Below are 13497 nucleotides of genomic sequence, written 5' to 3' on the forward strand. Positions count from 1 at the left end.
AGAGAAGTAAGTAAGTAGCGTGGTTAGGTCAAATGTATGTTTACATTCATTTTACTCATTGCATCAGGCAGGTATGACTCACAGTCTTATTTTTTATTAGCTATCCTAATTTTAACTTTGCACATTGCCTTTGTTTTCTGTTCTCTGTAGTTTTGAGGTTTTGAGGTCAATATACACAAACACAAACATCTGAGTGCTCTCTCTAGCTGATACACTTATCTATATATATAAAAGCCCAGCAACCATTACAATGGAACGACCAGAATGACTGGTTGCTATGATGCGCACTGACCACCAGGGGGCAGATGCTCAACACAGGAGCTGCCCCCTGGTGATCAGTGTGTTCCCACAGTGGGAGTGCCACTCATCCAGAAGCCGGGCTCACAGCTGGTGAGTGCAGCGGCGGTGACGGGAGCCTCTCCCACCTCCACAGCAGTGCTAAAGGAGCAGCGAGCCAAGTGGTAAGGAGCGAGCAGGTGAGCGGTTAGGAGCAAGGGGTCCCAGATTGCGAGAGGGCATAGGCCAGGTTGAGGCCCCCCCCCCCCCCCCACACACACGAATTTCATGGGTCGGGCCTATGGTAAGAAAATAAATATCACATGTTTCTTTAATGTTTACCAAATTCATTGTAAAAGTTATTTTTTTCCCTAAGGTGACAAGTATATGATAGTATTTATATGTATAAAAAGGTAACTGATTGTTACCTTTTCTATACAATGGCAAGATAATAGGTCAAATTCTTTCTTTTTCCCCCTCTAAATTCTGTTTCTACAAACAAATGACTTTAAAACCCCTTTCTGAATGGTTGTGATTCTTGGTCTTGACATTGTGGACAATCCTCCATTTCCTATCTTCTTAGTCCACGATATGGGTGGCCTTTTGTTTGGTGGCTTTGACTTATTTAAATCTAGTATTTTGTGGTATATAAGATGAAAAAACATTTTATTTGTTTTTTTAACCTAGTAGCAATGTAATTGATATGGCATTCATCATTTAACTCTTTGTATGCCATAAGTGTCTATAGTTTCAAGTGGCAGACCTTCCCCACACATCCAGTGTGTCTATAGCCGCAAACCTCGCATATCAACTCTGGTCACCCAATTTTGAAATCAGACTTGTTAATGACATCTCTGATGTCATTGAAAAGGAAATTATGGTAACTTAAATTTGTAAATATTCCAGTGCATATGGAAGAAATGGGGATGGTTTCCATTTTGGATGTGTGGCAGTTAACTGGTTAAATTTATAGCTATAAAACTCAAGCAGAATAATCTATAATAATAAAAGCATAATATAGTAATTAGACCGGATGTCCTTCTGGACAAAGCCAGGGCTGCAGCTGCAGGATCGAGGAAGCTGCTGTGGCTGTGAGGCAGGGGATCCAGGCAGCTGCCGAGGCTGTGAAGGCCTACTTTTGCACGAATTTTATACATTAGGCCTCTAGTACTCTGATAAGTACATAATCTAATTGCTGAAAATATTCTGCATTTAGCATGCAAATATATTATTTTTGACTTTTGATCAATATTTGTATCAGTAAAGACACAGCCTCTATAAATTGTGGGTACAATTTAGTACTAGGTAATAAGTAAGGGGTTGCTTTTTATAGACCTTTATCCTGATATGTTTCTTTTCCTTTTTTCTGTTAAATTTCCTAAGGACCTCATCGATTGTCTTACATGTTTGTGATGAAATCTCTCTTAATAAAATCTCATTACTGTTTTATGTTAATTATATTTTCTTAGAGTTGATTTTTCTTTGACTGAAGGCTTACCATGCTCAGACATTCTAGCAGGTTTTCTGAGCTCACGAAGTAGAGGAACCTGCTGGCTGATATACATCATCAGTGCAGTTGGTAGCCAGGGCCTCATTGCAGGTCGATGGGCCATGCTATATTCTAGGAGATACATATCCCAGGGAGGCGTCCCTGTGCCACTTGCCCTCTCTGCAATGTGGATTTCTGGTTGTTTTGATGGAGAGTCACAGGGACTAAACCTTGCACCTTTTCTATGGCCCACTGTCTTTTATAGTGTCTGAGTGATGACTCGATACAAAACATACTAAAAGTTTCTTTATTACTGTAGTTCTTGTACTTTGATGACATTTATGTTCTTAGTTCATTTTATAAATAGCTCCCACACTTCGTTTTACTTGGTTTTTCAGTTGTCCTTTGTCCCTAAAAGAAATCACATAACCGATATTTAGTGAATGAGAAAAAAATACATGTAATGATTTATTAGTACAAATGAGAGATACGAAATACAAAGTAATTTGTGCAGTTCTGTACCTGATTTATCATGTTTAGTTATTTTACTAGTAAATGAGTGTTAAAATGAATCCCACTATTTAAGGCATTTCTTTGTTTTAAAAAATAAATAGATTTAATACATAGAAGCATAAATAAGCATTAATTAAGATCTGTGTGTGTTTTCAAAATCCCGTGATGGTGGTTTTGGGCACATGAGGATAATTAAAAGTGGGGAATATTCTCCAGAAGTGTAGTGTTGGGTAGGAGTAATTTAAGTATGACCATGAAGTATTTTTTATGGTGTATTTTGAAGCCAAGGATAGATTCTAAAGCTACTATGAATTTTAGAGACATAGGATTGAGGGTTATCTGTAGTCTGGTGGCCAGTATCGATCATATTGTATGCTTTAATTTGGGCAGTTTCTGTATTGGCTCAAGATTTCATTCTCAGATATCTTTTTTGAAATGTACAATGGAAATCTGTAAGATGATAACCGGTTGTAAATGTGTTTCACTAACCCAGCCTGGAAATGTGAGATGACTCTGACCTCACTGTACAAGTGGAGTGTGCACCCTGTGCTTTCCAAGTTTGGTTACTCAGATGGGCCCCCCGTCCTTTCTGAGTCAGCTGTGGGGGTCACTGTGGTGGAACGGTACTGACAACTGAGAAACCATCCCTGCCTTCTGGTACAGTGCCTGTAGTGCCCTGCTTGAACTAATGACTTGTTTAGATGGGCCACATTCTTCCACCCTTGTTTTCTCAACATGAATTATTCATGTAGGTAGTGAAGGCAAGTGTCCACTGCATTTCGCTGTCTTTTTAAGTTTTGTCTCCCTCATATGCTGTACTGCTTATTTCTTATCTGTAGTTTATTTATATATAACATGCCCGCCGTATGTGCTTATCAGTTTGAGTTTGGATTTTTGCTCTGGTGCATTTAGAATGGCAATTTGAGGATTTGTTTTTATATTATCAAAAAGAATTTTTTTTCACTCTAATACTTTCGTTGCTTTGATTAAAGTAAACAAAATTCTTCTCACAAAGATGTTATTTTAATTCAGCAGCTGCCTTTTTACACCTTTTTAAAACACATTTTGACTAAATCATAAATACAGATGTAAAATATAGCACAGACGAATATCATGTGTATTTGTGGCCATCTCTAGAGGCCGAGGAATAGATATATACATTCACATGTGGCTGGTGTTCTACCTTGACAGTCATTACTCAGTGCATTTCAATAATACAACTTTAAAACATTTTTTAATGTGTTTACTGGCTTAAAGGCCACTGAACAGGAAAGAATACTAAATGTGAATAAACACTAAAGCATTTTGGCACGATTCTTGGTAAATGATAAAGGGTATAATTTCTCTCCCTCCCCTCCTGCCCTCCTGTACATAGACATATCACAGCTGGAATCACAGCTTGGCTGTGACATGCCTTCTATCTCCCTGAGAGGTGGTGCCACTTGTCGACAGATTCTGAAGCCTCAACTTAATGTTACAGTGTCTCGGTCAAGTGTTCAGAACTTTGAGTCTCTGTAAACTTTATTATTTAAAGAGCAGTGAGTATATTATGCAATGGGCCTGGAAGTAATAGATGCCAACATTTGTTATGGGTGAAAAGTGCTCATTCTATATACTTGATATTCTTGTTGTATCAGGGGTGAATCTCAGTTATTTTCAGATACTTTTTGCGCTCTTCTACCTAATTTTCATGAACAAAATTCTATTCAAAGGACAGCATTATTGTCTCTTTTAAGAATCTTCTTATCTTCAAAATATATTCTACTGGAGTGTAGGATCTTTTTAATGCAAGGATGTGGAAGTTTAATGGTGTGACTAAGAGATTCTTCCCTCACTGAAGGAAGATGAGATGTGGTCGCTTACAAGACGTTCACACCCACTTCCTGGTTCTGTTCTCTGTCCACTGTGTTTAGTTGACAGTTGGACAGACAGGGTTGTTGGAGCAGTCTGGTGGCAAACGGGCATGCTTTCTTGGTGGTGCTGGTCTTGTTGGCGTTCTTACCAGATGCTATTATCTAATGCTGATTGGGGAGCCATCATGCAGTATTTAGGTCGGTATAACCAGTGCATCTGCCTGGTGCTGTGCACCTAACATAGGGTCAGTGACTCTGACCCCAGACGCTTTCATAAAACGGGACAATTAGGAATAGTGAAAATAGATTGCTTAGCTTGAGATTGTCCTCAAGATCAGCTCAAATATTATGTAATGGAGGCTTCTTATATAGGAGGACATTTTTTTTTAAATCAATGTTTTAAAATTATTCAGTAGTCTCACATATTAAAATACTTCCTGAAGTATCATTTTTTGTTCATGAACTTTAATTTTGAGATTTATCCTCTGTCGTGTGTGACTCTAAACTGCCAGAGCTTTTGAGTCCTGTACCATGCTGAATTTCATGGGTTACAGAAAAGTATGACATTCATGGTCACTTGACACTAAAGAGCTTATACTCCAGTATGCTCACCTTTTCAACTACCTGGTCTTATTTCTCTACTTGGCTTTTATTCCAGGGGTCCCAGGTTTGAAAGTGGAGTTAGTTAATAAATGTTAGCAAACATTTATTCAGCATGACATGCAGTACCTGGAAGTGCTTGAAATGTAGAAATAAATACGATGTCTGAGACCATGGGCAGCAGACACAGAAGTGCATCCATCATGTGTTGAGGTTGATCATGTGTTTGATGCCAGCGTGTATGGGAGCATAGTAGAGAGAAATCCACCTTAATCTCGAAGGCAGCTTTTCTGACCATTGTTTCCTAAAGGGGATGGGTAAAACCCAGCACTGGTTACGCTGAATTGTTTATAGAACGAATTGTATGGCCACTAGCCTGAGCATCACCCCAGCACTGGGACCTTGCTATGCCCTGGCACCTCCCCTCTCCACGGGTGCTCACATGGCTGCCTCTGACAAGAAACAGTTATTCAGGATGCATGTTTTGCACCAAGATTTACAGTAGACAGGTGTATAGTAGGTGCTGTGGAATACCTGATAAGTCTCACGTGAGCAATTGGAGAGTCATTACCTGGGGAGATGATACTCAAACTACTGTATACCAGGCACATGCCTTAGATCACCCTGGAGAACAGGTGTGGCCTCACCTGTGGCTTAGATGAAGCTGGTGAGGCTCAGAAGTGAAGTAGCTTCCCAGGAACCTCCAGATTTCTTTTTTTTTTTAAATTAAATCTTTATTGTTCAGATTATTACATTTGTTCCTCTTTTTTCCCCCCATAACTCCCCTCCTCCCAGTTCCCACCCCACCCTCTGCCCTCACTCCCCACCCACTGTCCTCTTCCATAGGTGCACGATTTTTGTCCAGTCTCTTCCCGCATCTCCCACATCCCTTTCCTCCCCAAGAATAGTCAGTCCATTCCCTTTCTATGTCCCTGATTCTATTATGATCACCAGATTATTTATTCACTTGATTCTTAGATTCACTTGTTGATAGATGCATGTTTGTTGTTCATAATTTGTATCTTTACCTTTTTCTTCTTCTTCCTCTTCTTAAAGGATACCTTTCAGCATTTCATATAATACTGGTTTGGTGGTGATGAACTCCTTTAGCTTTTCCTTATCTGTGAAGCTCTTTATCTGACCTTCACTTCTGAATGATAGCTTTGCTGGATAAAGTAATCTTGGTTGTAGGTTCTTGGTATTCATCACTTTGAATATTTCTTGCCACTCCCTTCTGGCCTGCAAAGTTTCTGTTGAGAAATCAGCTGACAGTCATATGGGTATTCCCTTGTAGGTAACTCGGTTTCTTTCTCTTGCTGCTTTTAAGATTCTCTCTTTGTCTTTTGCTCTTGGCATTTTAATTATGATGTGTCTTGGTGTGGTCCTCTTTGGATTCCTTTTGTTTGGGGTTCTCTGCGCTTCCTGGACCTGTAAGTCTATTTCTTTCACCAGGTAGGGAAAGTTTTCTGTCATTATTTCTTCAAATAGGTTTTCAATATCTTGGTCTCTCTCATCTTCTGGCACCCCTATAATTCTGATGTTGGTACGCTTGAAGCTGTCCCAGAGGCTCCTTACACTATCTTCGTATTTTCGGATTCTTTTTTCATTTTGCTTTTCCGGTGGGTGTTTTTTGCTTCTTCGCATTTCAAATCTTTGCCTTGATTCTTGCGCTCCTCTGGTCTGCTGTTGTGAGTCTGTATAGTATTTGTTATTTCAGTCCGTGTATGCTTAATTTCTAGTTGGTTCTTTTTCATAACATCGAGGGTCTCATTAGATTTCTTGAGGATCTCACTACATTTATCGGCGGCTTCTAGACAGTTCTTAAGAGACCTTAAAAGTGTGGTTCTGAACTCAATATCCTCCATTGACAGTTTTGTCCTGTTTCTTTGTCTCCGCATTTTTTATGCTTTCTTGGGGCACCCCCTAGTGGTCTTTGTGCGCAGTCTTGTTGTAGTTAAGCCTTGATTGTTGGCAATACTGGGGGTGATTGGACCTCCAGGCCAACTGGCTATGAGAGTCAGCTGTGTCTGCAGTGGGAGAGCTTCTGTGCTGGATCTCTAGGGCGGTGCTAATCTAGCCTTTGCCTGAGGCTATCCGGCAAATGGCTCTGCGCAGGGCTTGGGCGGGGCGGGGCGGGTCCCCGGGGATCTACAGGGCGGGCTGGAGTGAGCAGTTATGGCTGCTCTCAGTTCCGTCCCTAGGGGCTCTGCCTCACAGAGTCCCAGCAACCGCTGCAAACCTCGGAGAGAAAGCTGCCTTCGAGTTCCGACCGAAGCCAGACAGTCCCGCTTCTCCCGTTTGAGTCTGGTCCCTAGAGACTCGCCCGGATCTGGAGCTCAGAGTCTGAAACTCCCTCCCGATTGAAAACAACAACCGTGCCCTCCGCCTCCAGCCCGCTCCGCGTGCACTCTGCACCTTAGTATTTCACTTCAGCACTGCGCCTCCTCTGAGTCTGGGTATGATATTCTCTTTCCTCCTAGTTGTAGAATTTCCACTCAGCCAGCCTTCCTGTAGTTCTGGATGATGTCCGTTCCGTCTTTTAGTTGTTTTTTGAAGTGGTTGTTCGAGGCAGCAATCTCCGGTGTTAACCTATGCCGCCATATTGGTTTCTCCCCAGATTTCTGATTACAGTGTTCATGTCCTTTACTTTTCCTAGGTAGGTAAGGCAGTCAGGTTTAATTTTAAAAAGATCAAGCTTGTGTTGATTTTGACATTGTCTCTAGTTACAGGTGAAGAGAAAAAAATATCCTTAGTATCTAAATCAGGAACATACTGCCTGTGGGTGTAAAATATGATTTTTATTCAAGCAGATTTTAAGTATGATGGAATCATTGAAGTTGTAGTAGGAAGAAAAATATCCCTGGGGAAACTGTGGAATTTCAGATTTTGTGGTTGACATAGCTTTTACTTAGTATCTCCTTCTGAACCTGTGTTAATAATGAACTGTCACCATCATTGAGTGGATTGGTCTTTTTCTCAACTTATGACTTGTATTTCTTTATTTATTTTCTTTATTTATTATTTACACACACACACATTTACACATTTTTCTGTTATATATTTGTATACATGATGTATGTAAATATATACATATATACACACGTATTTGCTATAAGGACTATATGTTTTTCCACAAAACTGTCATGTATTTTTAAAGTCATACCTAAAAATGTTGTCATTTTTGTTAAGTAGAACTAGAAAAGGAATCATTGTGGTTGAATGGAGATAAAGTAAGAAAAGTAATGAGGCTGGAGGAAGAGAATGATTCTCTTAAACATATAGCCTGGGGAATAGAAAGAGCCTCGGGTTGACATTCACAACTTGTGTAAACTATATTTAATTTTTATGTAATACAACATACCATTCCAAAGCATGCCTTAGGGTGCCTCAAATTTTGAAGTGTTCCTGGGGAAATTGCCACCCTGCGCAGAGGTAGTGCCCCCTAAAGCCTGTGAGCATGGAGCACAGCTCTGTACACCTTTGCTGTTACCTTGGGGTAATTTGGGTATTTTAAAGCCACCAGAAGCATGAGGAAACTAACTAAATTTTATTTTAGGAGTTCTATTAAGCCATTTCTAGGAGTCAAATAGAACCCTTAGAATAGATTACATGCAACAAACCCAGCATGGTGCACCTTCTAACCAGAAGGTGGGAACAGCACAGACTCAAGGGTCGTCTCTGTTAGCCCATGTCATGATCAGCAGGGATGTGCAGGCACTGCTGTCAGTGTGAGCATACAGTTACAAATAAGAAAGGCCGGTGCATAGTCTCCAAGGAGCCTAAGTTCTAAAACTGGGGAAATAGTCAATAAATGGATAAGCAAATGAATGAGAAGGTAATTTCCGCTAATTGAACAGAGTAATGAGTAAGGTGGGGATGGAGGGTGACAGCATTCTGACCAGGTTGTCAAGGACAGCTCTGTCAGGCACTGGCATCGAGCAGGGACCTGCAGGGCACAAAGATGCCAGTGCCAGGCCCTGAGGCAAGAACAGCCGGCAGAGTTCCAGGAGCGCTCTCAAGCTGGTGGGAGAGGTGGGAGAGGTGCCCGAGAAGCTGCAGAGGTCGGGTCCGGTAGATCTTGGAGGTGCCTTCCAGCTGTGGGTTAGATCTGGAGTTTAGCAGAAAGCCCTTGGAAAGTCACTCTGGCTGATCTGTGTGCAGGGCATTGGCAGGGGCAGGTTACTACCATAGTTGTGGCTGAAGATGATGGTGACGTGGGCAGGTTGGTGGCAGTGGGGACAGAGAGATGGGGAAGCATTTCAGTGCTTGGCAGTCAGCCAGACAGGGCTTGCTAGTCTTGGTGGTGAGGGCATGGGGGGAAGAGGAACCAAGGGATGATATCCCTGTGTGTGCCATAAGCAGAGGGTAGATGGTGGTACCTCCCACTAAAATAAGAGACTTGAGCAAGAACAGTTGGAGGATGTGGGGCCCGATGTATTCCATTATGAACGCTTGATACCGAGATGCCTTTTCTACACCTGAGTGGGTATCACAGCCAACAGTTCAGCTGCCTGTGCACATCTCAAGTTTCCATGGATGAGACCCTTCAATTTCTTAGGATCTCTGAACATAATTTAACTTCGCTTAGAGTTGTAACCTGAGTTTTCTTGAAAAATCTAGCCTGAGTTGATCAAACTTCAGCATATACTTCTCTGCCCTCGCTCAGCAGCAGTGCATAGATCCCCGACTGACCCTACGGTGTAGCTGGGGCTCTGTAAGGCAGCTCACTTACCTACTAGATCAGCCTCCTCACTCTCCAATACACACAGAATTGTCCTTGATAATTTAGAAACTATTTATACTTTTATTCAGTTTTTATTCTTACAGACTTAGTTGCAGGCATGACCTGATTCCTTTATTTCTTAGCTATTATATGCCTGGAAAATGGAATGTTTGGGGAGAAGACATCTCTGACTCCCTTTTTTTCTTGTATATGCCTGCTCTCCTGAGCACCTATGGATTGAGTTCCTTGAGAACCTCTGTAGAAGCAACACTGTCTTGCATATTCTCTGCTTCAGCATTTCATCTAGAAATAACCCCAACTGGATTAGCTATGCCACCTTCCAGAGGTCTCTATCTTGTCCTGTCCTGAGGGTGCGTGTCATAGAACAGACAGAATAGAAATACTTCTAGACAAAGCCATCCCCATATATTTGACGGTGGCATGCCTCTTTGTCTCTCTCAGGCCAGACTATGGGACCAGGGTGCTAGAAAATTAAGGGAGGTGTGTAAAAATTCCACATTTTTCAAACATTAGGAATAGTAAAAATAGAATGCTTAGCTCGCAGGCCTATCAAAGTAGCTGCCTTTTTACTGTGAGACCTTCTAGACATGACAGTTAACCAGTATGACTTTGGCTTTGACTTGTCCTAGGAATGAATGTGATTTCCTGCCTTTTTAAAAAGCTGCTTTAGCTCTCAGAATCAGGACAGTAACCCTGCCAAGTTGGGGGTGATGACTTCTATAGACATTTTTTTCTTGTCAGTGCAGAGAAGGGGTGAATTGCCCCTTCTGTTGGCTGTTAGTTAGCCCTGAAGGGCTTCCTCTGAGAGCAAGCTCAGCCCTCCCCCATGTTTCAGGCTCTGGGAGGCAGCCTGGGACTCATTCCAGCCAAAGTCCCTTTCCTGATCTGGAAATAGCTACCAGCATAAACCCTGTATGTGCAGAACCCACCTTCACAGCTCTGCCTGCACGGCCTTGAATGGGCTGTGCCTTCACTCTTAACTTCCCCGTGTTTTGTCATGTCATAGAACAGGCAGAATACAGAACATCTGTTCTGTGACTTTCGTCATTTCACTCTGTCTCTCTCTATTGGGAGGGAAGACCATTCAATTCACTAAACAGTGTGTGAGCTGCTCTGGCTCAAGGGCCAGTGTTAACTGCAGTGACCAGTGTCCTGTGGGGTAAACTAGTTCCTGGCCCCAGTGGGTTTATAGTCCAGATAGAATATGTATGACTCCGTGTCCTGCTGAGCCTGGTGTGACCCACGCCCTGATACAGTATGAGCAGTCTCCAGGGCGGGTGAGTAGGGAAGGGACAGCTGCTTGGGACATTTGGGAGACTTCCCTTAAGCCTAGTGTTTATTTGTTCAGGATAAGGACGCGAATTCGTGGTGGAGAGAACATGCGGAGTACATGGGGCAGCGGTGTTTGTGTTTTGAAAAGAAGCGGGAGAATGCATCCAGGATGACCTTAGAGAGGTGGTTTCAAGCAGGAAGCAGAATTTGTAAATTTCTTCAGTTACTCTGGTGCTCAGTACAGTGCCAGTCACCCTTGGGAAATAAAATGATAGAGATCCCACTGCCAGGAAGGTGACATTCTATGAGACAGGCAGTGTGAGCACAAAAATAGTGATATGTGGGTGGAGCTACAAGTTGCATATGTCCCAGCAGTGTAGGTGCACATGGATTTCCACAAGATTTCAGGAGATGGAGGGTCTAGGCCTGTGGTCGGCAAACTGCAGCTCGCAAGGCACATGCGGCTCTTTGGCCCCTTGAGTGTGGCTCTTCCACAAAATACCACGTGTGGGCGCGCATGTACAGTGCGATTGAAACTTCATGGCCCATGCGCAGAAGTCGGTATTTTGTGGAAGAGCCACACTCAAGGGGCCAAAGAGCCGCATGTGCCTCGTGAGCCGCAGTTTGCCGAGCCACAGTTTGCTGACCACTGGTAGGCCTTAGCCTTTGTTCCAGAAGAACAGAGGAGGGAATTAGTTTAGGATTAAATGAGTGTTTCTGGAAGCTCAGGGGACCCAGTATTGCATAAGGGGTTTTTAAAAGAAGTTTGAAAGGGAAGGAAAAAATAGTTACAAATTAGAGGAAGAAAATGTTCACTGTGCATTTAGTAGGCAGATCTGACAGCCACGCCCTCCTCCAGCATCTTTGTAATCACAGCTACCCTTCCTCCAGGCTGCCCTCTGTGGGCTCTATCTTGCTCAGGTTTGCAGAGCAGATCCATGGTGTGCCAGCTTAGCACCACGCCTGGGCTTTTCTGTCTGTTGGTGTCATGGCTGGACTCTGCTGCTATTTGCTAAGTGCCGCGTGTCTGCACTCCTTCCTCTGCAGGCAGCTCTGAGCATGTCCCTGGGTCCCGGGGAGCTCTGGTCGCCCTCCACATGCACTGCTGCTTCCTGTCTGTGTCCTGGTCCACCTCTGGCCTGACTGCCTGTAGCTTTTGATGTCCAGTGAAACTGAGTCAGACAGGAGATTTTGTGCCTCAATGTCCAGCCATCATCAGTAGTTTTACCAGCCTCTCCCAGTTTGGTGAATAAACAGTCTCAGTTACAGTAAAAGTAACTGTCATTTCTTCAGAGTACCAAGGCTGCCTTACTGTATCAGGCTTTGTGAGGTGCATCTTGTTATCATCACTCACTTCTTAGAGGTGAATGTGGCTGGAAGAGAGGAAGTAACATCCTTAGAGCCACTTGGCTCATAGGTGGTCACTTTGCACCAATCATCTGCTGGCCCCACATGGGCTGGGCACAGCTCTTTATCGGGGACCCCAGAACAGTCACAGGGGGCTGCCTCAAGAACTGTTCATTTGTTCACCTAGGCTGGTTGTCACCCAGACTTTTGTCTTAGAGCCCCCATCTGATTAACGTTTTCCAGTGCTAACGGCTCCGTCTTCAGGTCACTGAACTAGAGTCTCCACGGGTCTGCTGTTGCTGTGGTCCAGACTCTGCTTTGTAAGCCAGGAAGTCCCGTCTGTGCAAGATCTCCTTTTCCAACAGTAACCCCTGAGCAAGTGCATTCACGAACCATTTATTGCACTTCAACGTCAAGGGCACTTGACCTCATCCCCAAGTGGGAGTTGTCTCTTCTACCAGAGGCACTAACTTCTGGTCTGATGGTTTTTGTTAGCAAGTAGCCCAGTGTTCCTGTCTTTCACCTCTCTGTCTTCAGCTGACCCTTCTTAGCATCTTGTGGTTTATCTCTGAGCACAGTCCCATATAGGACAGCCTTCCTTACCTGCTCATTCTGACTCATGCCACTCTTCTCTTTCTAGTAGCAGAACAGAGTAATCTTATACACCTTCTGCTCTAACACACTACAACTATGACCTTTCTCTTATCTCCTCCCCCTCCTCTCATGACCCTTCAAACAATTGTTAATAAAATGTGCTCTTGCGTTGCAGCAGAATCACAGGAGACAGTCCTTGGAAATGGCAAACTCTTCCTCCCGTCCCTAACTCCTCTTGCGTAGACATCTGGTTGGTACCTGTTTCCAGTAAGTTCTCCAAGGACTCTTAAGCAGAGTGGAGTTTGAGAACTACTTTCTGGTTCCGGTGTCCTAGGACCTGACAGCTGTGACCATTCCCAGTTCATTATTTTCCATGGAAGTGTTTTCCTGCTCTCGAGTCACTTTTCTCTGAAGTTGGGGATGGCATTGTTGTTTTACTCTGATAAATTCAGCCACATCTGATGTTTATCTGAAAACTGGCCACACACTCTAAGTTATGTAGCAGTGGCCTTCATTCCCCTGCGGCCCAGTTCCCTGTGTCCACTCACAGGTGGAGCTTGTCTCACAGCCTCCCCGTACCTCTGCAGGTGGAGAGGTGCTGCACCACAGGCTTTTCAGAAGTGGACTCAGCATCCCTTCTGGGGGAGGTCACTTTTCTGAGGATAGTAGTTAAACAATAGACAATGAAAGGCATCTTCTTTTCACTTGCCCTTTACATGTCATCAGAGACAGAGCTCACAGTAATGACTTTGAGTGTGTAGTTACACGCGGGGGTCTGTGAACTGTCAGCAAGTAAAACACAGGCAGCA

General features: G+C 43.4%; 1 protein-coding gene across 2 annotated transcripts in view; it reads left to right on the forward strand.

Moving 5' to 3' along the window:
- ZNF407 (zinc finger protein 407) overlaps nucleotides 1-13497 on the forward strand; it is a 411369-nt gene that overhangs the window by 212894 nt on the left and 184978 nt on the right. Inside the window, exon 5 of one of the 2 annotated variants that reach the window (XM_059706379.1) lies at nucleotides 12864-13010. The exons of the other annotated variant lie outside the window; for it this stretch is intronic. Coding sequence (XP_059562362.1) covers nucleotides 12864-12978 — 115 coding nt within the window. The 3' untranslated portion in view covers nucleotides 12979-13010. Of the gene's footprint in view, nucleotides 1-12863; nucleotides 13011-13497 lie in introns of those variants that run through there. 2 annotated transcript variants of the gene reach the window in all.

Source organism: Myotis daubentonii, chromosome 8 (assembly GCF_963259705.1).
Source record: "Myotis daubentonii chromosome 8, mMyoDau2.1, whole genome shotgun sequence".
Lineage (NCBI taxonomy): Eukaryota > Metazoa > Chordata > Mammalia > Chiroptera > Vespertilionidae > Myotis > Myotis daubentonii.